Source organism: Odocoileus virginianus, chromosome 5 (assembly GCF_023699985.2).
Source record: "Odocoileus virginianus isolate 20LAN1187 ecotype Illinois chromosome 5, Ovbor_1.2, whole genome shotgun sequence".
In the NCBI taxonomy this organism is placed as follows: Eukaryota; Metazoa; Chordata; class Mammalia; order Artiodactyla; family Cervidae; genus Odocoileus; species Odocoileus virginianus.
Genome location: NC_069678.1, coordinates 42,694,885 through 42,719,236, shown reverse-complemented (window position 1 = coordinate 42,719,236; position 24,352 = coordinate 42,694,885). Strand labels below are relative to the sequence as shown.

General features: G+C 34.3%; 1 protein-coding gene across 4 annotated transcripts in view; it reads left to right on the top strand.

Moving 5' to 3' along the window:
* PRKACB (protein kinase cAMP-activated catalytic subunit beta) overlaps positions 1 to 24,352 on the top strand; it is a 152,377-nt gene that overhangs the window by 61,443 nt on the left and 66,582 nt on the right. Inside the window, exon 1 of one of the 4 annotated variants that reach the window (XM_020891272.2) lies at positions 2,928 to 3,203. The exons of the other annotated variants lie outside the window; for them this stretch is intronic. Coding sequence (XP_020746931.1) covers positions 3,020 to 3,203 — 184 coding nt within the window. The 5' untranslated portion in view covers positions 2,928 to 3,019. Of the gene's footprint in view, positions 1 to 2,927; positions 3,204 to 24,352 lie in introns of those variants that run through there. 4 annotated transcript variants of the gene reach the window in all.

Genomic DNA, 24,352 nt, shown 5'->3' with positions numbered 1-24,352 from the left:
TTTATAACTTCTAGGTTGATTACTCTCTAGTTTTATTATCATAGTGAAAGTGAAAGTGTTAGTCGCTTAGTCTTGTCAGACTCTTTGTGACCCCATGGTCTGTCCATGGGATTCTCCAGGCGAGAATGCTGGAGTGGTTTGCCATTCTCTTCTCCAGGAGATCTTCCCGACCCAGGGATCAAACCCAGGTCTCCTGCAGTGCAGGCAGATTCTTTACCATCTGAGCTACCAGGGAAGCCCTGGTATAATTTATTATCATACATTATTTAAACTGTTAATAGAATATAAGATATGTTGTTATAGCAAGTTTGGGTACATGGCTAGACATCTTAGCACAAATTCAGGTTATGAAAATACTATCAGTCAGGGTAACAAGCAAAATACTTAAGATTAATTTGAATTATGAAGAAATTCAGTTTTAGTTAAAGCTGTAGTTATTTCTTTCTAGCAGTAGATGACAGTAGAGTTCTTTGTAGTAAGAATCAAATTGCCTAAGTACTTATATAACAACAGCTTCCTATTCACATTACCATATATAGAAATACTGCTGTAGGCACTAAAGATTTTACTTTCTATAAGGACTTTGTAACAGATAAAAAAGAGTTTTACTAAAGAAAAAGGATAAATTTTAAAGTGTTGAAGATTACTCCCTTCTTTGCTTCCTCCACCTCCTCCCCCTCCTTCCTATGGTAATTTTGTTATAAAGTTTATACATTGCTTTAAGTAAACTAACCTGAGTGTTATATTTACAAATCTGGAATATTTGTGGGGAACTCCAGCAATGTTGGATATAAGTCTAGCTAGACATGTTGTGTTAAAAACAAGTATTTTGGGCTGAAATGTTAGAATTAGCTTGTACTTTTGGCAAGGGAATACTGTGAATGTAATATTTTGGGGAGGTTCATATGTCAGAGATGAGTGATTGCAAGGAGTGGCTGGAAGCAGGGAAAATAAGTTATTTTAGAAATCCACAATTGCACTAATAAAAATGAAACTCAAAGAATAAATAAAATTTTGTAACAGATTAAATAGAAAGTTAAATGACATTACTTCCATTGCTGTTGTCTCTATATATGAGCAACTAGGTGGTGGTTGGATAATTTACAAATATGATCCTATCATAAATAAAATATTTTCAAGTGTTTGATTTTACTTAGACCTTTAACTTATTAAAAATGAATGAATACTTTTATATGTATATTTATTATGTAATATGTGCATTGCACAATTTGAGAGATAAATTTGTAAACAAATTTTAAAAATAAAATTCCAAGATTATTGGAAATAGCAGAGAGAGCAGTTTATTTTTCCAGGAAATTTGTGGGAAACTTTCCATGAAGAGGTGGCACTTTTGCTGAGCCTTGAGGATGAATAGAATTTATCCCAAGAAAGCAAGTGAAAGATTCAGGAATTTTATCCACTTTACGCCTGTAAAAAACCAGCTCATGCTCTATAGGTGTTTATTAAACACTGGAGACACCTGCTGAGGGTGTGTTTTGTGTAAAGTCTGTTGTTAATAAAGAAGTTATCTATTATTATATACACACATTTCTCAAAAGGCTGCAGTTTAAGAAGTTTTGTCTTGTAGATACTGTTGCCTGTTTGTTTAGCTTGATACTAATTTTATTGCACAAAATAAAATGTACACAAATAAGCTCGTATTTGGCAAAACGAATTGGTCAATGTTTCCTTTGTGTGTGTGTGTGTGTGTGTGTGTGTGTGTGTGGTATCCTAATTTGATTAAATATTATTATTCCTTTTTATTCTGCTTGTCATTATTGTTTCTATTTATTTTGTTTGTTAAGCAGTAGGCAGGAAATCATAAGATTTTTTTGATAGATTACTTTTTTATAATTTATTTTTTTTAATTGAAGGATAATTGCTTTACAGAATTTTGTTGTTTTCTGTCAAACCTCGACATGAATCAGCCATAGGTATACACATATCCCCTTCCTCTTGAATCTCCCTCCCATCTCTCATTAGATTTTTTTAAAAGATCTTTCTTTCCTTTCTCTCCTTCCTCCCTCCTTATCATCCTTTAATAAAAGTGTCACAAGGCAAGTACCCAGAATCATTTTTAAATGTCACAGGTTACTTTTTTGTGCATATGGACAGTTTACTTTTAACTAAAGTTGCTGTTTCAAAGTGAGATCCCTAAATCAGAGATCAGGTAAGCAGCAACCCTCAGTGTCAAGTCTAAAAATTAATATATTTCAGTCAGCTAGAATGATTTTTTTCCTTTCAACTGAAACCTCTCACTGTGGCTGATTTTATATACTTTAAATCTTAATATTTTTTCAAATTATAGAATGTTTTAAAATGTACTGCAGATGTGCACTTGTCAGCAAATTATGTTTGGTAAGCAATACTAAGTTTTTGTAGTTTCTGTATGTATTAGATTTAAGTCAGTGAATTAGCAATGTTGAGTTTTTTTAAATTATAGTTCACATTTTTTTCATTAAAAGTTATGTTTGTTTTTTAAGTGTTTTGTAATATCTGTTCCATACAGGTTTTCAATGAAAAGTTAACTGTTTATAAGGATCTATAAAGTCTATCCTAGTCTATATTAGCTGCTTTGCTGGGAAAAAAAGAACACAACCTTTTAAACTTATTACATTTGGAGAGTGGTTTGACCTTCAGTTATTCGTATAGGGTTGTAATGCATGTGTAAATCGTTTTCCTTTTTAAAAATTTTTTCAGCTTATTATTTATATTTAAAGCTTTATAATTAATGTTCTCATTAACCTGTGTATTAGTATTAAAACACTCAAAACATAGACCTTTTAAGGATGATATTGCAAGTCTTTAAAATCTTCATCTCTAGTTGAACAGTTTTGCTAAGCAAGGCTCAGTAATGTGCTGTTTTATATTAACAGGAAACAGAACAGCAGTAGTGGTTTGAATACCCTGCAAACAGGAAGTTTGACACATGCATAGCTCTTAGCTTCTGTGTAAGTAGTTGTTGAGCTCCTTCTGGAAATATTTTCAGTTACTATAAGTTAAGTGTAAATACACATGAATGGCCGCTTATAGAGAAGTACCCTGTAACCAGTATACAGGTACTACTGCTCTTCAGAAATTGGAAGGTTTTGCGAGCCGATTATTTCATAGACACTCCAAAGGTACTGCACATGATCAGAAAACAACTCTGGAAAATGACAGCCTTCATTTCTCTGAACATACTGCCTTATGGGACAAATCAAGTAAGTTTTGTTTTTGTTTTTTGATGATACATTGTAACTAGAAGATAAAATACTAATTGCAGTTTTAGAATCAGAGAACTATGGAGGTATTTTGTTGTTGTTGTCTTTTTTGTAATTTGCACAAACATATTTTGCAAGGTAAAGTTGAAAAAAATCCACAAAAACTTGATTATAAATTGAGCTGAATCACATAGCTCATGGTTTTGTTTGAAATACAGTCAGTTAAACTGAGTATCAGCAGTGGGGAAATTTTCCACAAGATTCTTAATTTCTAGTGTGTATTATGGTTTTGTTTTTATTTTTTTGTTTTTATGTAAAAGTGAAATGCCTACATTTAAGAGAGGTAATCAGTTTATTTTTTTAAATGTCATACATTTATAAGCCTTAAAATTCAAAAGGGGTAAAAGAACTCTTGAATTTATAATTAAATTTTTATTATGTTTGCCATATTTTATTTTTAAATGCATGTGTAGAAGTTATCTTAGTTTAACAAGCAGGATTTATAATATGAAAGCATACTATGATTATTCTGTGTGAAATCTTAAACATTTAAAACATTTAAAGTATCAGAAGCTTTCTTATAGTGGGGTGGTACTTACTTATGCACGCATCACATTCTTTCCAGACATGGTAAAATGTTTCGACTTGAGCTTGGCTGAAATGGTGATACATAATGATTTTTTTGTGACATGCAATTTTTAAAGGATACATTTCACTTGTAAACAATACCAGTGCTGCCATTCCACATCTCACCTTGGACCTTCCTCAAAGTATTTTTGTCACTCTGATTAAAGGAACAATAGAATTACTCTTGGTACTTTTTAGTGTGTTTGATCACCAAACAGCACTAGGTTTTGCCTCTGTTTATATACTCCATAGCAGTTAAGAAGGAAAACTCAGCTCAAACAGCAACAACAGAACAAGAATGGCTTGTAGAATTGACACCTTTGTTTATATAGTAGCTTCATAGTTCCACAGAAGCTTATTTGAATTTTTTTTAATCACATCAGAATTTTTTTTACCTATAAGTTATATTAGGGAGAAAGTAAAAAACGTGTATTTGTACATTTCCTTTTCCTTCTAGAGGTTTTGATTATTTATAATTAATCCTTACTATGTAGCAAGTTGATGAGAAATTGCAAATATCTTCAAGGTAATGAACTGTTAAATATTGAAATAGGAGTACGTTATTAAAATTTACCAAGCAACAAAAGTTTGCTGTTCATTCTACTTGCCCTATTCTGTTAAATTGCAGTCTCCTAAGGCCTTTTGGAAATCATTTTTATGCATTTCAGGGATCTTTTAATTAAACATTCATTGAGGAATGAGGACAATATTGGATTAGTACACTAACCCCTATTTCTACAATAGAGGGTATTTAGTATATGTGTCACAAATAATGAATGGCATGGGCTTTTAATAATGAAAAGTTGTGTTTGAGCTGTACCCTCAACATTTAAAAAAGTCTGTGGGGCTTGTAACATTTTCTGAGACACATTTTAAAATCTAACAGTTGAAGGTAATATCAGGAACTATGATTTCTTTTGGAGAAGCAAATAAAATGCTGTTAACACTTTCCTTTATTGTGATGTCACAAAATAAATTAATAGGATCATAGTGCACAGTGAAATTAAGTACTGACTTTGTAGCCATTCAAATAATAGATGTGATATAAGAAATACTTAAAGAGTGACTGAATGTTCATTAATCAAGCATTCGTTCACTTTCTCTTTCATATCCCAGAATATCATAGACAAAATAATTGTATATATATAGTGATGATTATGGTAAGCATGGAGTTCTGGTTTCCTATTATGAAATGTTTTATTGTAGAGGAGAAAATAAGGATACAACAGAAACAGAGGAATCCTTCTGTTTCAAAATTCCAAGGTTTATTTTTTGTGGTGGAAACACAAATTTGTATTCATTTATAGTGTGAGTTATGGAAGAAACTTTGACAGTATGAAGTTTTCATGCAGACTGCATTCTTCGTGCTACTTAGAACAGTTTACTTGCATGACTTGTTTGATAAGAAAAAGGAATGTAATATCTCCTGCTGATAAGCTGAGTATGCTTGTTTCAAAAGTGCTATTTAGGAAATAAGATGAGCACAGAAACGGCATTTAATTTTATAAAAAACTAGATTTCTGAGCTATTGAGTAAAGATTATAATGGTCAATTTAAGCATATATGAAATGTAACAAATTTAATACAAGTTTCTTTATTCTTCAGTGATATTAAATTTAAGAAGAAACACAAAATAAAGGCCATATAGTGGTTTCCAGGTGCCTAAAATGTATTTTATCTTTTACTACTAAAGTAACAGGAATTCCTGTTTGATAACATAAATATTTAACAGCTGATTCCATGAACATATAAGTACATGAAGTTCAAAACAAAAACATGAAGGAATTCTTTCTATTCTGACTCAGAACTAAAGGGAATATTGACATTCCATTGAGTTTTCTTTCTAGAAAATTTGTTATAGTTAGCTTCTAAATCTTTCTTTGATCATAAATGGTGTGTTGAGTTACACAATGCTGAACTTGATGGGAGTTTTGCACATTTTAAATGTTGGACTTTATATATTTAATGTCTAATTGCAACAGTTTAAGCACTGAATAGATGAATACCATCAAATACTTTACCTATTCTTTCCTGTGAATTGATGGGTTATTTCTCTGGCAGATACAAATCCATATTAGTGAAGTTTAGATTGAAATACTGTATTGAACAAATGAGCAATTTTGTATATGGACTTTTTTTCAGATAGAATCAGAGCTAAGTTCAATTCAGTTCAGTTCAGTCACTCAGTCGTGTCCGACTCTTTGTGACTCCATGAACCGCAACACTCCAGGCCTCCCTTTCCATCACCAACTCCCAGAGTTTACCCAAACTCATGTCCGTTGAGTTGGTGATGCCATCCAACCATCTCAAGCTCTGTCGTCCCCTTCCCCTTCTGCCCTCAATCTTTCCCAGCATCAGGGTCTTTTCAAATGAATCAGCTGTTTGCATCAGGTGGCCAAAGTATTGGAGTTTCAGCTTCAACATCAGTCCTTCCAATGAACATTCAGGACTGATCTCCTTTAGGATGAACTGGTTGGATTAATTTGCAGTCCAAGGGACTCTCAAGAGTCTTCTCCAGCACCACAATTCAAAAGCATCAATTCTTCAGCGCTCAGCTTTCTTTATAGTCCAACTCTCACATCCATATGTGACTACTGGAAAAACCATAGCCTGACTAGATGGACCTTTGTTGGCAAGGTAATGTCTCTGCTTTTTAATATGCTGTTCAGGTTGGTCATAATTTTCCTTCTAAGGAGTAAGCGTCTTTTAATTTCATGGCTGCAATCATCTTTTCCTCCTCTGAGTCTCAGAATTCATTCTTCAATATACTTGGAAGTCTCTGTCTTCTCCTTAATGCTAATTTCTTCTTTAGTGCTAAACTCCCACAGAAAGTTACTTATACATTTTTAAGCTACTATTTCATTGTGCGTAGACTATTATGTTGTCTGTATGTTTGCTCTTTCTCCTCTTTTTTTGAGGGTAATAACTCAATCTTATTTTTCCCATATCCTAGTTTGCAGGCTATAATATTTCAAATCCTCAAAAAATTAATTACTACCAAGAAGCAGTAGAATATTGAAAATGAAAAACATAGATGAAAAGATAATGTGGAAGGTCTTTTAGCTTAGAAGTTACAAGATACAGATATAGTACACTGAAGCAGAGGTCTCCAACCTTTTGGGCACCAGGGAAGACAGTTCTTCCACAGACTGGGGGAAGGATGATTGAAGTGCATTACACTGACTGTGCACTTTATTTCTATTATTATTACATCAGCTCCACCTCAGATCATCATGCATTAGATCCTGGAGGTTGGGGACCCCTGCACTGAAGCATGGGAGTAAACTGCCTTAAAGACTGTATGAGCTTTGGAAAGTTAAAACTGCCTAAACTGGTCTATTATAACTGCTTTAGCTCTTTGCAGATTCTATTGCATTATCAAGATAATCGGTATAATTCCCTGTGCTGTACATTAAATCTGTGTTGCTTCTGTACTTTATATATAATAATTTGCATATGTTAATCTCATATCCTTAATTTGTGCCTCACCCTTTCCCTCTCCACTTTGGTAACCACAAGTTTATTTTCAATGTCTGTGAATTGCTTTTCTATGTCTGTGAGTCTGTTTCTGTCCGTGAGTCATATTTGTCTTGCTCTAACAAAGAGGAACTAAAAAGCCTCTTAATGAAAGTGAAAGAAGAGTGAAAAAGTTGGCTTAAAGCTTAACATTCAGAAAACTAAGATCATGGCGTCTGGTCCCATCACCTCATGGGAAATAGATGGGGAGACAGTGGAAACAGTGTCAGACTTTATTTTATGGGGCTCCAAAATCACTGTGGATGATGACTGCAGCCATGAAATTAAAAGACGCTTACTCCTTGGAAGGAGTTAGACCAACCTAGACAGCATATTAAAAAGCAGAGACATTGCTTTGCCAACAAAGGTCCGTCTGGTCAAGGCTACGGTTTTTCCAGTGGTCATGTATGGGTATGAGAGTTGGACTGTGAAGAAAGCTGAGCACCAAAAAATTGATGCTTTGAACCATAGTGTTGGAGAAGACACTTGAGTCCCTTGGACTGCAAGAAGATCCAACCAGTCCATCCTAAAGGAGATCAGTTCTGGGTGTTCATTAGAAGGACTGATGGTTAAGCTGAAACTCCAATACTATGGCCACCTCATGAGAAGAGTTGACTCATTGGAAAAGACCCTGATGCTGGGAGGGATTGGGGGCAGGAGGAGAAGGGGACAACAGAGGATGAGATGGCTGGATGGCATCACCGACTCGATGGGCATAGGTTTGGGTAAACTCTGGGAGTTGGTAGTGGACAGGGAGGCCTGGTGTGCTGTGATTCATGGGGTCGCAAAGAGTCAGACATGACTGAGGGACTGAACTAAGCTGAACTGAACTGATTTCACTAAGCATAATATTCTCTAAGGCCATCCACATTACTGAAAATGGCAGCATTTCATTACTTTTAGTAGCTGAGTATTATGTATGTGTATATTTATATATATATTTATATACACACATACACATACATATATATATACACACACACACATACACATTCACACACACATATACATACATCTATATACCATACCTTCCAATTGTCTATTGATGGACATTTGGGTTGCTTACATGTCTTGGCTATTGTAAATAGTGCTGCTCTGAAGGTTGGGGTGCATGTATTTTTTGAATTATTGTTTTCATTTTTTAAATTTTTTTGGATATATATACCCTAGAGTGTAATTGCTGGATCATATGGTAATTACTGTTCCCCCTAGTGGCTGTACCAATTTACATTGCAGTTTACGGTTTACGAAACTTTCCTTTTCTCCACATCCTCTCCAACATTTGTTATTTGTACATTTTGGATGATAGCTATTCTGTGAGGTGTGAGATGATAGCTTTGTGTGGTTTCGAGTTTTGCATTTCTCTTAATAATTAGCTATGCAGAGCTAATACTTTTGGCCACTATGTGAACATGATAACAAATAGACAATGGAATCCCATTATAAAAACAATGTAAGTTGTTTCTTCTACCTGGAATTTCCTTTTCCTACTACTGCCAATGATGGGATATATCCTACTTTAAGCCTCTGCTCACGTACTATCTCTGTAACAAAATCACTGAAGCATTCTGTTCCTCTGACCTTTATCCTTTTTAGAATTCATGATCTCTTCCTGTGTTCTATAACATCTATACTTACTTCTGTTATGCTTTATTTTATAGTATTAAAACTATATTAAATTAGTCCTTAAGTTACCTCTCTCCCCTGTTTTCTCTGTTTGTTTTTGTATTGCCAGCATATTTCTTAGTTAATGTTGAATTGTTTGTTAGACCAACATTAAATATCACTACAGTCGTACAGTAACAAGCTTTCTCTAAAAATTTGTTCTATTGTGATCTTTGTAATCTACATGGTTAGAGAAGAAAGACTGAGTATATACTGTTATATAGTGTCTTGCTCAAGTTTCATCCCAGTCTAGTAGCATTAGCATCACCCAGGAGCCTGTTAAAAATCAGGCCCAGGTCTAGATCTAGTGAGTCAGAATCTGAACTTTAACAAGATTACCCAGCTGATTCATATGCACATTAAAGTTTGAGAAACACTTTTTCCCTAACAACATTTTAATCTGATTACAAATATTATGCCTTCATTGAAGAAAATTTGCAAACTTTAGAAAAAAACAAAGTAAAAAAATCACATGCAATCCCACCAAAAGATAACCTTGTTCTGAGTATATCTGTTTTGTGCATCTGCTAAGTCACTTCAGTCATGTCCAACTCTGTGCAACCCCATAGACGGCAGCCCACCAGGCTCCCCCATCCCTGGGATTCTCCAGGCACGAATACTGCACAGGTACACAGCTTTCCACTGCAAATTTGAATCTCTTGATACAATATGTCATAACATTTTGCCTTATCATAGAGATTTGTTCTATAGTACAAGTGGCTTTTTTGTATTCAGTCTTAAGGATGTACCACAATTTAAACAATCACTGGCCATCTAGACTTTTTAATTTTTTGCTGTTTTATAAAAAACTGCTGTGATAAACATATTTGTAGCTAAATCTTTGTGCATATCATTATATTTATATTTTACAGAACAAATGTAGAGAACTGTTATAACCATTTTAAGACTTTTGTATTAAATTCTGTCCCAGACACACATGTACTGTATTCTTTCAGAATTAAATTTGTTTCAAGTCGGCTGCATCCCAATACAAAATAAAACGTTTGAAGTTTATTTTAAAAAGTGCTAAATGCAAAGAAAGATTATTAAAAGCAGCAAAGGAAAAGCAACAAGTAACATACAAGGGAAAACCCATACAATTAACAGTGGATCTTTCAGCAGAAACTCTTCAGGCCAGAAGGGAATGGCAAGCTATATTTAAAGTATTGAAAGAGAAAAATCTACCACCAAGATTACTATACCTGGCAAAGATCTCGTTCAAAATTGATGGAGAAATCAAAAGCTTTGCAGACAAGCAAAAGTTAAGAAGACTCAGCACCGCCAAACAGCCTTGCAACATTTACTAAAGGGACTTACATAGCCAGTAAACACAAGAGAAAGGAAAGAACTACAAAAGCAAACCCAAAACAATCAAGAAAATGCCAATAGTAATATATATATCAATAATTATCTTAAATGTAAACAGATTAAATGCACCAACCAAAGATATAGACTGACTGGATACAAAAACAAGACCCATATATATATGCTGCCTACTGGAGACCCACTTCAGAACTAGAGACACGTACAGACTGAAAGTAAAAGGATAGAAAAGATTACATGTGAATGGAAACCAAGAGAAGTGACAATCCTTATTTCAGACAAAACAGACTTTAAAATAAAGAATATTATAAGAGACAAAGAAGGACACTACATAATGATCAAGGGGTTAGTCCAAGAAGAAGACATAACAATTGTAAATATTTATGCAGCCAACATAGGAGCACCTCAATACATAAGGCAAACACTAACAGGCATAAGAGGGGAAATCAACAGTAACACAATAATAGTAGTGGACTTTAACACCCCACTTACATCATTGGACAGATCATCAAAACAAAGAATCAATAAGGAAACAGAAACCTTAAATGAAACATTAGACCATATGGACCTAATAGATATCTTCAGGACTTTCCATCCAAATGCAGAAGAATACACTTTCTTCTGAAGTGCACATGGAGCATTCTCCAGGATAGACCGCATCTTGGGCCACAAATCAATCCTCAATAAATTTAAGAAAATTGAAATTTTATCAAGTATCTTCTCTGACCACAATGCCATGAGACTAGATATCAACTACATGAAAAAAAAAAAAACTTCAAAAAATACAAACTCATGGAGATTAAACGATACATTACTAAAAGTTACTGAAGATATAAGAAAGGAAATCAAAAGATTCCTAGAAACAAATGACAATGAAAACACAATGACCCAAAACTTATGGGATTCAGCAAAAGCAGTTCTAAGAGGGAAGTATATAGCGATACAGTAATTCATTAAGAAACAAGAAAAGCATCAAATAGACAACCTAACTCTACATCTAAAGCAGTTGGAAAAAGAAGAACAAAAAAATCCCAAAATCAACAAAAGGAAAGAAATTATAAAGATTAGAGCAGAAATAAATGGGAAAAAAATGAATACCTAAGATTAACAGATAGCAAAGATTAATAGAACTAAAAAACTGTTTCTTTGAGAAGATAAACAAAATTGACAAACCACTAGCCAGATCCATCAAGAAAAAAAAAGAGGAGAAAGATCAAATCAACAAAATTAGAAATTTTGAAAATTAGAAAATTAGAAAAAGGAGAGGTTACATCAGAAAACACAGAAATACAATGGACCATAAGAGAATATGAGACAACCTAGAGGATAATCTAGAGGAAATGGACATATTCTTAGAAGAGGTCAGCCTCCCAAGACTGAACTGGGAAGGAGATAGAAATTATGAACAACCCAGTTACAAACACTGAAATCAAAACAGTGATCAAAAATCTCCCAAAAACAAAAGCCCAGGGCCAGATGGCTTCCCAGGGGAATTCTATCAAACATTTAGAGAAGAGCTAGTGCATATTTTTCTGAAACTCTTCCAAAAAATTGCAGAGGAAGGAACACTTCCAAATTCATTCCTTGGGGCCACCATCACTGTGATACCAAACCAGACAAAGACAGCACAAAAAAAGAAAACTGCAGGCCAATATCCCTGATGAACATAGACGTAAAAATCCTCAACAAAATTCTAGCAAGGAGAATTCAGTGACACATTAAAAAGCTCATACACCATGATAAAGTCAAGTTTATTCCAGGGATGCAAGGATTCTTCAATATACACAAATCAATCAAGGTGATACACCATATTAGTAAGTTGAAAGATAAAAACCATATGATCATCTCAATAGATGCAGGAAAGGCCTTTGACAAAATTCAGCATCCATTTATGATTAGAACTCTTCAAAAAATGGGCATAGAAGGAACCTACCTCAACACAGTAAGGCCATATATGAAACGCCCACAGCAAACCTTATTCTCAATGGTGAAAAACTGAAAGCATTCCCTCTGAGATCAGAAACAAGACAAGGGTGTCCACTCTCACCACTATTATTCAACATAGTTTTGGAAGTCCTAGCTATAGCAATTAGAGAAGAAAAAGAAAGAAAAGGGAGTCCATATCAGAAAAGAGGAAGTAAAACTCTGTTTGCAGATGACATGATACTATAAATAGAAACCCAACAGAAACTATCAGAAAATTACTAGAACTAATCAGTGAATTCAGCAAAGTCACATGATACAAGGGCAATGCACAGAAATCACTTGCATTCCTATATACTAACAATGAAAAATCAGAAAGAGAAATTAAGGAATCAATCCATTCACCATTGCAACAAAAAGAATAAAATACCTAGGAATAAACCTACCTAAGGAGACAAAAGACCTGTATACAGAAAAGTACAAGACACTGATGAAAGAAATCAAAGATGGCATAAACAGATGGAGAGATATTCCATGCTCCTAGGTAGGAAGAATCATCATTGTGAAAATGACTATACTACCAAATGCAGTCTACAGATTCAGCGTGATCCCTATCAAATTGCCAATGGCATTTTTCACAGAACTAGAACAAAAAAATTTCACAATTCACATGGAAACACAAAAGACCCCGAATAGCCAAAGCAGTCTTGAGAAAGAAGAATGGAGCTGGAGGAATCAACTTTCCTGACTTTGGACTATACTACAAAGCTATAGTCATCAAGACGGTATGGTACTGGCACAAAAACAGATATATAGACCAATGGAAAAAGATAGAGAACCCAGAGATAAACCCACGCACCTCTGGGTACCTTATTTTTGACAAAGAAGACAAGAATAGGCAATGAGGCAAAGACAGCATCTTCAGTATGTGGTGCTGGGAAAACTGGACAGCTATGTGCAAAAGAATGAAATTAGAACACTACCTAACACCACACACAAAGATAAACTCAAAATGGATTAAAGACCTACAGGTGAGACCAGAAACTATAAAACTCTTAGAGGAAAACACAGGTAGAACACTCGATTACATAAATCAAAGCAGGATCTTCTATGATCCACCTTCTAGGGTAATGGAAATAAAAACAAAAATAAACAAGTGGGACCTAATTAAACTTAAAAGCTTTTGCAAAGCAAAGGAAACTACAAACAAGGTGAAAAGACAACCCTCATTATGGGAGAAAATAATAGGAAAGGAAACAACTGACAATTAATTTCCAAAATATACAACTTAATGCAACTCATGCAACTCAATACCAGAAAAGCAAACAACCCAATGAAGCAGTGGGAAAGGGATCTGAAGAAACATTTCTCCAAAGACCTGCAGATAACTAACAAGCACATGAAAAGATGCTCAACATCACTCATTATTAGAGAAATGCAAATCAAAACTACAATGAGATACCACCTCAAACCAGTCAGAATGGCCATCATCAAAACGTCTACAAACAATAAATGCTGGAGAGGATGCAAAGAAAAAGGAACACTTGCATGTCTGGTGGGAATGTAAACTGAAACAGCCACTATGGAAGACAGTATGGAGATTCCTTAAAAAGCTAGGAATAAAACCACCATATGACCCAGCAGTCCCACTCCTAGGCTTATACCCTGAGGAAACCAAAATTGAAAAAGACACATATACCCCAGTGTTCATTGCAGCACTATTTACAACAGCTAGAACATGGAAGCAACCCAGATGTCCATTGACAGATGAATGGATAAAAAAGCTGTGGTACATATATATACAATGAAGTACTTACTCAGCCATCAAAAGGAACACATTTGAGTTAGTTCTAACTAGGTGGATGAACCTAGAGCCTATTACACAGAGTGAAGTAAGTCAGAAAGATAAATATCGTATACTGACATATATATGGAATCTAGAAAGATGGTACTAATGAACTTATTTTCAGGGCAACAGTGGAGAAACAGACATAGAGAACAGACCATGGACATGAGGGCAGGGGAGGAGGAAGAAGGAGAGATATGGGAGGGAGTAACATGGAAGTTTACAATACCATATGTAAAATAGCCTGTGGGAATTTGCCGAATGACTTAGGGCACTCAAACAGGGACTCTGTGACAGGCTGAAGGTTGGGATGAGGAGGGAGATGGGAGGGAGGATCAGGAGAGAGGGGACATGAGTGTACCCATGGCTCATTTTTGTTGATGTATGACAGAAAACCACAAAATTCTGTAAAACAATAATCTTTCAATTAAAAATCTTTTTAAATGCTAAATGACAAAATAAATAATTTTTTTTTCAGTATTCAGAGAAGACATATTTAAATTCTGTAGTATAATTTTCTGGCACAGTATAATAAAGCATGGTGTGCTTTATTTTCTTCTTTATGTTAGTGTTTATCAAAAATTTTCCTCCTTTTCAAAATTGGTCAATTATTAGCAAATGGTCTGATAGATATATTTTAGTTGTTGAATAGAGCATTATCTTTGGTAATCAACATATGATAATCTGCTTGGGTTGGAGATTCAGTAGTATTATACAGTATATTTTCTAGTTCTGATCATGCAAAATAGCAGTGATTCATGCCACTCCACTCCCACATTTCCAGGGTGGAATATTGTCATATACATTATCACATGCAGCATTTATTTACTATCTGTCAGGCATCGTTCTAAGCACATTGCATATATTAGTTTATGTAATGCTTTTTAAAAAACTGATAAAATAGATTCTATTATTATTAACATCTTACAGATGAAGAGAATGAAACACATTGAGGTAAAGTAATTTTCTCAAGGTAACATAACTAACAAGATAAAATCTGAACCCAGACAGTCTGAATCCAGGGCCCATACTCTTAATCACTGTTCTGTAAAATCTTTCTGTAAGCTTATAAGAAAAACGGTTTGGATCTTATAGCAAAGATTTCTGTCTGAATTTTTCTTTCAGTTGCAGAGACATAATGCATATTATGAAGAACAGAATACTGCTGCTTTTGATTTTGCCACTGCTGCATATTTTCATGGTTTAAACTGGTCCCAAGAATTTGACATATCCTTGCTCTTGATGCGATGCCCTGATACTTATAGAGAGAATTCTCAATGGGATGATATCTCTTTGTGGAGACACTGATTCTTTTTTTAATATTTTAAGTTTTATTGTTATTTTACTACAATCATTAAGAAATCCTTATACTCATTCCTTTTAAATTTTTTAAATTAATTTTTATTGGAGTATAATTAATGAGATACTAATTTTTTCTTTATTTTATGTATTTTTCATTGAAGGATAATTGCTTTACAATATTATGTTGGTTTCTGCCATACATCAACATGAATCAGCCATAGGTATACATATGTCCCCTTCCTCTTGAAACTCCTTCTCACTTCCCATTCCATTCCATGCCTCTAGGTTGTCATAGAGCCCCAGTTTGATTTCCCTGAGTCATACAGCAAATTCCCACTGGTTATCTATTTTACATATGGTAGAGTGTATGTTTCCATGCTACTTTCTCCATTCATCCCACTCTGTTCTTCCCCACCCCACCCCCCCCCCCCCGGGTCCAGAAGTCTGTTCTGTATGTTTGTATCTCCATAGCTGCCCTGCAAATAGGTTCATCAGTACCATCTTTCTAGATTCCATATATATGTCAGTATACGATATTTATCTTTCTCTTTCTGACTTACTTCACTCTGTGTAATAGGCTGTAGGTTCATCCACCTCGTTAGAACTGACTCATATGTGTTCCTTTTGATGGCTGAGTTATATATGTACCACAGCCTTTTTATCCATTCATCTGTCAATGGACATCTAGGTTGCTTCCGTGTTCTAGCTGTTGTAAATAGTGCTGCAATGAACACTGGGGTATATGTGTCTTTTTCAATTTTGGTTTCCTCAGGGTATAAGCCTAGGAGTGGGATTGCTGGGTCATATGGTGGTTTTATTCCTAGCTTTTTAAGGAATCTCCATACCATCTTCCATAGTGGCTGTTTCAGTTTACATTCCCACCAGACATGCAAGTGTTCCCTTTTCTTTGCATCCTCTCCAGCATTTATTTGTAGACGTTCTGACTGGTTTGAGGTGGTATCTCATTGTAGTTTTGATTTGCACTTACTCCTTGGAAGGAAAGTTATGACCAACCTAGATAGCATATTATAAAGCAGAGACATTACTTTGTCAACAAAGGTCTGTCTGGTCAAGGCTATGGTTTTTCCAGTGGTCATGTATGGGTATGAGAGTTGGACTGTGAAGAAAGCTGAGTGCAGAAAAATTGATGGTTTTGAACTGTGGTGTTGGAGAAGACACTTGAGAGTCCCTTGGACTGCAAGGAGATCCAACCAGTCCATCCTAAAGGAGATAAGTCCTGGGTATTCATTAGAAGGACTGATGCTGAAGCTGAAACTCCAATACTTTGGCCACCTGATGCGAAGAGTTGACTCATTGGAAAAGACCCTGAGGAGGAGAAGGGGACAACAGAGGATGAGATGGCTGGATGGCATCACCGACTCGATGGGCATGAGTTTGAGTAAACTCCGGAAGTTTGTGATGGACAGGGAGACCTGGCATGCAGTGATTCATGGGGTCGCAAAGAGTGGGACGCAACTGAGCGACTAAACTGAACTGGACTGAACTGACTAATGAGCGAAGTTGAGGATCTTTCCATGTGTTTATTAGCCATCTGTTTGAGACACTGACTCTTAATGGAAGGATCATCACCCCCTTGCAGTGTTATATTCATTCAAGGCTTATACCCAGATTTAGTTTCTGGGTATACTTTATACTTATTTAATTTTATATACTTTAATTTATACTTACATGCTTAGTCATCCTGGCTTCATGCCAGGTTGAATGTGTGAGAAGGTGCTTTTGACTCATCCCTACACATACTAAAGTCTGTCTTCCCTTCCTGAACATCTTTCCAGGGATAGCAAACTGGTTGTCTGACCCAGATGTAGCTCACAGATTTGTTTGTTTAGTCCTCATGGCATTTTAAAATAATTGAATGTGACACCATTTTTTATATAAATATAAAATGTTGATTTAAAATAAGATATTTTAGATGAATACCTGGACTTTGATATTCTTGAATCGTTTGAAAAACTGATTTCAGTCCCTCTTGTTCCCATATGAGAACAAATGGGCAGTGCTGAAAACTGTTCTCTTGAGTCAGGATGTATACTGTCTTATTTGCTCTAGCCTTCACTATTTCACTACTTGTGTTGTTTTACCTTCCTGTCCTCCATAGGCACTTTAATGTGGCCTACAGGGTCCATAATGTGAGCCTAAATCACCAGATACTCCTTTCTTCTTTGATAAAGCTTTTTTAGTGTGCCTTCTTACTCATGGGCCACAGATACTGTCACTAAAATTGATGGAAGAATTTCTGATAATTCTGAACCTTAGAAAGAATGGGGTCTGGGTTTTAAACCCTCCTTTTCAAATTCCTGTTATATTTTTAATGCAGACCTGTTTACCTTCCTTCTCTTTCCTTAGCTCTCTTTACCGTAGGGTATTGAGAGGAACAGCCTTTACCAAGCTCCAAAGGGTTTTGTTAGGTCATTCTCCCAAGGTAATGGATGCCAACCAGCCTTAAATTTAAGTAAATAAATTCTCCACTGAAGAGATTCTTCTCATAGCAAAGTAGATCTGCTTCAGACTGTCTCTACTTAGGTACAGAAGCACTTGACAACTTTTTTTAAAAATATAGAAATATAATTTACATGCCATAAGACTCACTCATTTTAAGAGTTTATTAGTAAACTTATACAGTTGTGCAGCCATCATTACAATTCAGCTTTTGAACATTTTCATTACTGCCAACAGTTCTTTTGTACTCTTTTGCAGTCAATCGCACTTTCAGCTCAGCCTCAGACAAACACTGATCATGGGCTTCCCTCATAGCTCAGTTGGTTAAGAATCCACCTGCAATGCAGGAGACCCTACTTCAATTCCTAGGTCAGGAAGATCTGCTGGAGAAGGGATAGTTTACCCCTTCCAGTATTCTTGGGCTTCCCTTGTGGCTCAGCTGGTAAGGAATCTGCCTGCAATGTGAGAGACGTGGGTTTGATCCCTGGGTTAGAAGATCCCCTGGAGAAGGGAAGGGCTATCCACTCCAGTGTTCTGGCCTGGAGAATTCCATGGACTGTGTAGTCCATGGGGTCCCAAAGAGTCAGACACAACTGAGCGACTTTCACTTTCATGGATTTCCTCTTCTGACTGTTTTATAAAAATGGAATTAGGCAGTATATATAATCTATTGTTTCTGGTTTCTTGAACTTGTAATAATGCTTTTGAGGTTCATCCATGTTATGGAATATATCAATAGTTGGTTCCTTTTTATTTAAGATACTATGTTGTATGGATATAACATTTCTGTTTATGTGTTCAGCACTGATGAACATTAGGACTGTTTTCAGTTTGGGGTTTATTTGGATAATGTTGCTGTATCTATCTTCATGCAAGACTGTGTGGACATATGCTTTCATTCCTCTTGTGTTGATATCTAGGAGAAGCATTACTGGGTTATTTGGTAAGTTTATGTTTATCTTTTTAAGAAGATTCTGAATTATTTTTCTAAGGAGCTTAATATTTCATACTCCCATCAACAATGTTAGGAGGGTCACAGTTTCTTCACATTATTATTAATAACACTTGTTATCATCAGTCATTTTTATTTTAGCCATTCTATTGTGTGTGAATTAGCAGTTAATTATGGTTTCAGTTTGTATTTCTCTAATGATTCATGATAATGAGCATTTTTTCATGTTCTTATAAACCATTCGTGTATCTACTTTGGAAAAATATGTTTTCAAATCTGTTGCCCAATTGAGGGTATTTTTTCCTATTTTCAAGTCTTTAAAGTTCTTTATTAATTCTGAACACAAGTTCTTTGCCCAATAGATAACTTGCAGTTGTTTTCTCCTCATTGGTGGCATGTCTTAACTTCTTTTTTTAAAAAATTTATATATTTATCTATTTGGCTGCTGGGTTCTTAGTTGTGGCATGCAGGATCTTCTGTTGTGGTACATGGACTCTCTCGTGGTGCACAGGCTTAGTTGCTCTGAGGCATGTGGGATGCAGTTCCCTGACCCAGGATCGAATCCACAGCCCCTGCATTGCAATGCAGATTCTTAACCACTAGGGCATCAGCGGAAAACTAAGTTTGTAGTTTTAATGAAGTCCAGTTTATAATGTTTTCTCTTGATGGTACTGTTGTTATCAAATATTAAGAAATCTTTATCTGACCCAAGGTAATAGGGATATTTTTTCTATGCTTTCATTTGGAAATTCATTTTTTGAGTTGTTTTGTATATGGTGTGAGGTATGGAGTGGAGTTTGGGTTTTGTTTTTATTTTTCTTTTTTTTACTCATATAGATATCCAATTTTTACATCATTTGTTTAAAATACTTTTTTCTCCATTAGTCATCTTGGTACCTTTTTTCAAAAGTCAATTGACCATAAACAGAGGGATTCACTTTTGAATTTTCAATGTTTTCCAAGTGATCAATATGTATCTGTGCTATGCTGATATCACTGTCTTGGTTACTGTAATTTTAAAGAATGTTTTGAAATCAAGAAGTGTAGGTCCTCAAGCTTTGTTTTTCCAAAATTTTTTGTCCATTCTGGGTCCTTTATATTTGCATATAAATTTTAATGTCAGCCTGTCAGTTACTAAAGACCTGCTGGGATTTTCATAGACATTTCATTCAATCTGTGGATTAATTTGTGGAGAATCCTCTCTTAAAAATACTGAGTCTTACAACCCATGAAAATGAAATAACTCTCTATTTATTTAGAAGTTCTTTAATTTCTGTGAAATGTTTTCTTTTTTATTTTTTAGTGAACAAGTCATGTTAAAGGGATTCCTGAATAGTTTTTTTCTGTTAATACCATTGTGAATGTCATTGTTCTTTTAATTTCATTTTTGGATTATTTGTTCCTAGTATATTAAAATGTTATTGATTTTTATATATTATATCCTGTGATATTGATTACCTTGTTTATTAGTTCTTTATAGAGGCTAAAGAATTTTATACTTATAGACTCATGTTATCCACAAAAAAGACAGTTTTCTTTCTTCCTTGTCTATTTGTATACCTTTATTATCTTTTTTTTCAATATCTTTTTTTTTCCATTTATTTTTATTAGTTGGAGGCTAATTACTTTACATCATTGCAGTGGTTTTTGTCATACATTGAAATGAATTAGCCATGGATTTACATGTATTCCCCATCCCGGTCTCCCCTCCCACCTCCCTCTCCACCCGATCCCTCTGGGTCTTCGCAGTGTACCAGGCCTGAGCTAATCAATGAATACAGTAAAGTTGCAGGATATAAAATTAACACACAGAAATCCCTTGCATTCCTATACACTAACAATGAGAAAACAGAGAAATTAAGGAAACAATACCATTCACCATTGCAACAAAAAGAATAAAATACTTAGGAGTATATCTACCTAAAGAAACAAAAGACCTATACATAGAAAACTATAAAACACTGATGAAAGAAATCAAAGAGGACACAAACAGATGGAGAAATATACTGTGTTCATGGATTGGAAGAATCAATATCTTTTTAAGTATTTTTCTTTTGATCTTTGTCTAGTTTGGGCATCAGGTCTCTTAGAGTAAGTTGGGAGGTTTTAGATTCTCCTTTATATTCTAAAAAGTTTGTGTCAGGTTGGTATTATAGCTCTGAATGTTTCATAGAATTCCCCAGTAAAGCCTCTAGACCTGAGCTTTTCTTTGTGGGAAAAATTTTAATTACTGACAGTATTTTTATTTGTTTCTGGGTATTTTTATATTTTCTATTTCTTCTTGAGTTAGTTTTGGTAATTTGTTTCTTTCTGTGAATTTGTTCAGTTTGTCTAAATTATATAGTTTGATGGAGTTGTTTATAGTATCCTCTTATAATCCTTTTAATTTCTCTGGCATCAGTGGTGATGTCATCTTTTTATTCCTGACTTTGGTAATTAAGTATTTTGTCTTGTTTTCTTTTGTCTTTATTTGGGTCAGTCTAGGTAAAAGTTTATCAGTAAGATTTTTGGTCTCTTCATTTTCTCTATTGTTTTTTTGTTCCATTTCATTGAATTCTGGTGTAATCTTTTTGGCTTTGGTTTAATTTGCTCATTCTAAATTTCTTAAAGTGGAAGCTTAAATTAAGTTGATTTGAGACCTTTCTTTTTTTTTAATACAGGGGCTTAAAGTTGTGAATTTCCTTTTAAGCCATGCTTTATCTACATCCTAAGCATGTTGATTTCTTGTAGGTTTTTTCCATTCAGTTCAAAATATTTTCTAATTCCAAACATATATATATATACATATATATGTGTGTATGTATTTTTTATTTCCTTTAATATTTCTTTGTTATTTAAATCCAATGTTGGTATTTCCAAAGTTACTCTCTGTTGTTGATTCCTAATTTAATTCTGCTATAATAAAAGATCATATTTTCCTTTCCAATTATTTTGAGATTTGTTATATTGCTTAGCATATGATTAAATGTTGAATTTTCATGTCTACCTGAAAAGAATGTATTCTGCTGATGTTAGATGCTGTGTTTTACAAATGTCATTTTAATTACATTATTTGTAATTGATTCTCTTTTTTCCATGAATTATTGAGAGAATGTTGAAATTTTCAACTGTAATTGTTGAATTACTCAGTTCTCCTTTCAATTCTGTCATTTTTGTTTCAGCATTTTGGAGACTCTTTTCAGTGCATATACCTTTTTAATTGTTAAATCTCCCAGAATTATTAGCCCTTTATTATGAAATTTCCTTTTTTTTTTTTTTACTTTAGTAATATTTCTTATCTTGAAGTCTATTTTGTCTGATACTGATACAGGTATTCCATCTATCTTATGGTTACTCTTTATATGGTATATCTTTTTCTCTCCTACCTTCATCCTGGTTTTATATTAAAATCTAGTGTGACCATTGTAGACAGCATATATATGTTATTTATACAGTCTGATAATTTTTGCCTTTGATCTGTTTATTCCATTCACATTTAATGTAGTTATTGATATGGTTGGACTTACATCTTCCATTGTGTTGTTTGTTTTCTACATGTCTTAGGCTTTTTGTATTGTTGTTCCTCTCTTCCTTCTTTTGGGTTAAACAGATACTTGTAGGAGGCCATTTTAATTCCTCTTTGATTTTTAAACTATATTTTAAAAAGACATTTTCTTAATAGTTGATTTAGGGGTCAAATTATGCATTTTGTCTTATTAGAATCTACTTACTTGGCTTAATTCTAGTAAAATGTAGCTACTTTGATGCAATATAGCTCCATTTCTTCTCCAATATTGTATGTGACTAATTCTAGTAAAATATTGACTTAATTCTAGTAAAATATAGCTGTGTGCTATGCTTAGTCGCTCAGTCGTGTCCAGCTCTTATGACCCCATAGACTGTAGCCTGCCAAGCTCCTCTGTCCATCGGATTCTCCAGGCAAGAATACTGGAGTGGGTTATCATTTCCTTCTCCAAATAAAATATAGCTACTTTGATGCAATATAGCTCCATTTTGTGGAGCTATAGTATTGACTTATTCTAGTAAAATATAGTTACCTTGATCCAGTATAGCTCCATTCCTTCTCCAACTTTGCGTTATTATTTTCACATGTTGCATTTATATTTTTATGAACCTAGAAATGCAGTGTTACAGTGATTGCTTCATACAATTGTAAGATCTTTTAAGAAATTAAGACAAGAAAGATAAATGTGTTTATATAGTTTTTTACTTATATATTTACCATTTCTAGTACTCTTTATTTCTTCCTGTCAATTTGAGTATTGTCCAGTGTCTTCTCCTTTCATCTGGGACAACTTCCTTAAGTATTTCTGCTAATAACACGTATCTTCAGTTGTTGTTTATCTGGAAATATCTTTATTTCACCTTTGTTTTTGTAGACTAGTGTTACTGAATAGAGAATTGTAAAAAGTTTTTTTCTTTTAGCACCTTGAATATGTATTCCACTGCCTTCCGACCTCTCTTATTTTTGTGAAGAAGTCATCATTAATCATATTGCTTTTCCCTTGAATATGATTAGTCATTTTATCTTGCTGCTTTCAAGATATTTTCTTTGTCTTTGTCTTTTAACAACTTGAATATGAGGTGTCTCTGTATGAATTTCTTTGTGCTTACCAAACTTGGCATTGGTTGAACTTGTTGAATTAAAGGTTAATGTTTTTCAACAGACTGGGACATTGTCAACCATTATTTCTGCAAATATTTTTTCTTTGCCCTTTGTCTCTCTCCTTGTAAGCTTCTTATTACATGTATGCTGATACCCTTTATATCCTACAGGGTTCTGAGACTCTGTTCATTTTTTTTTTTTCCATATTTTTTTGTTCTCTGTATTCTTCAGACTGGATGACTTCTATTGATTTATCTTCAACTTCTGACTCTGAGTCTGAGTCTTTTGACCTCAATCTGCTCGTGGGCTTAAGGAGTGAGTTTTAAAGTTTGAGTTATTGTACTTTCTAAGTCTATAATTTTTATAATTTAAATAGTTTCCCTTTCTACATTGCAATTCTCTTTGTTGTGTCATTGCCATCATATTTTCCTTTAATTCTTCAAAAAAATTTCCTTTTATTCTTTTGACATAATAGCTGTTTTGAAGTCTTATCTGCTAAATCCTATATCTGCACCCATTCAGAGACATTTTCTTTTTCCTTCATTATGGGTTACATAAGGTTTTTGTCAAAATTTTGACTTTTTAAAATAATATTTCATAGCAGCTCTGCACTCTGATTGTTTTTTCTTACTTGAGGATTGTTTTTATTTATACTGTTTTGTTTTAATATCTTTCTTGGTTTTAATCTATGGACTGTTTCCGCCATGTTGTCTGGCTGCTGATTTCTGTACTAAGGATTACACTGTGTCTGCATAGCTTAGTTATTATTCAGTGATTAATCAGAGGTTGTGCACAAATACTGTGATCCAGTCTATGCTGATGGGGCTGTTTGTGTGTTGAAGAGCATATTCAATGTTCAGGCAGTTTTCAAGTCTTATGCAGTGAGTTTTAAAGCTTAGGTTAGTGTACTTTCAAGTCTGTATCAGCTT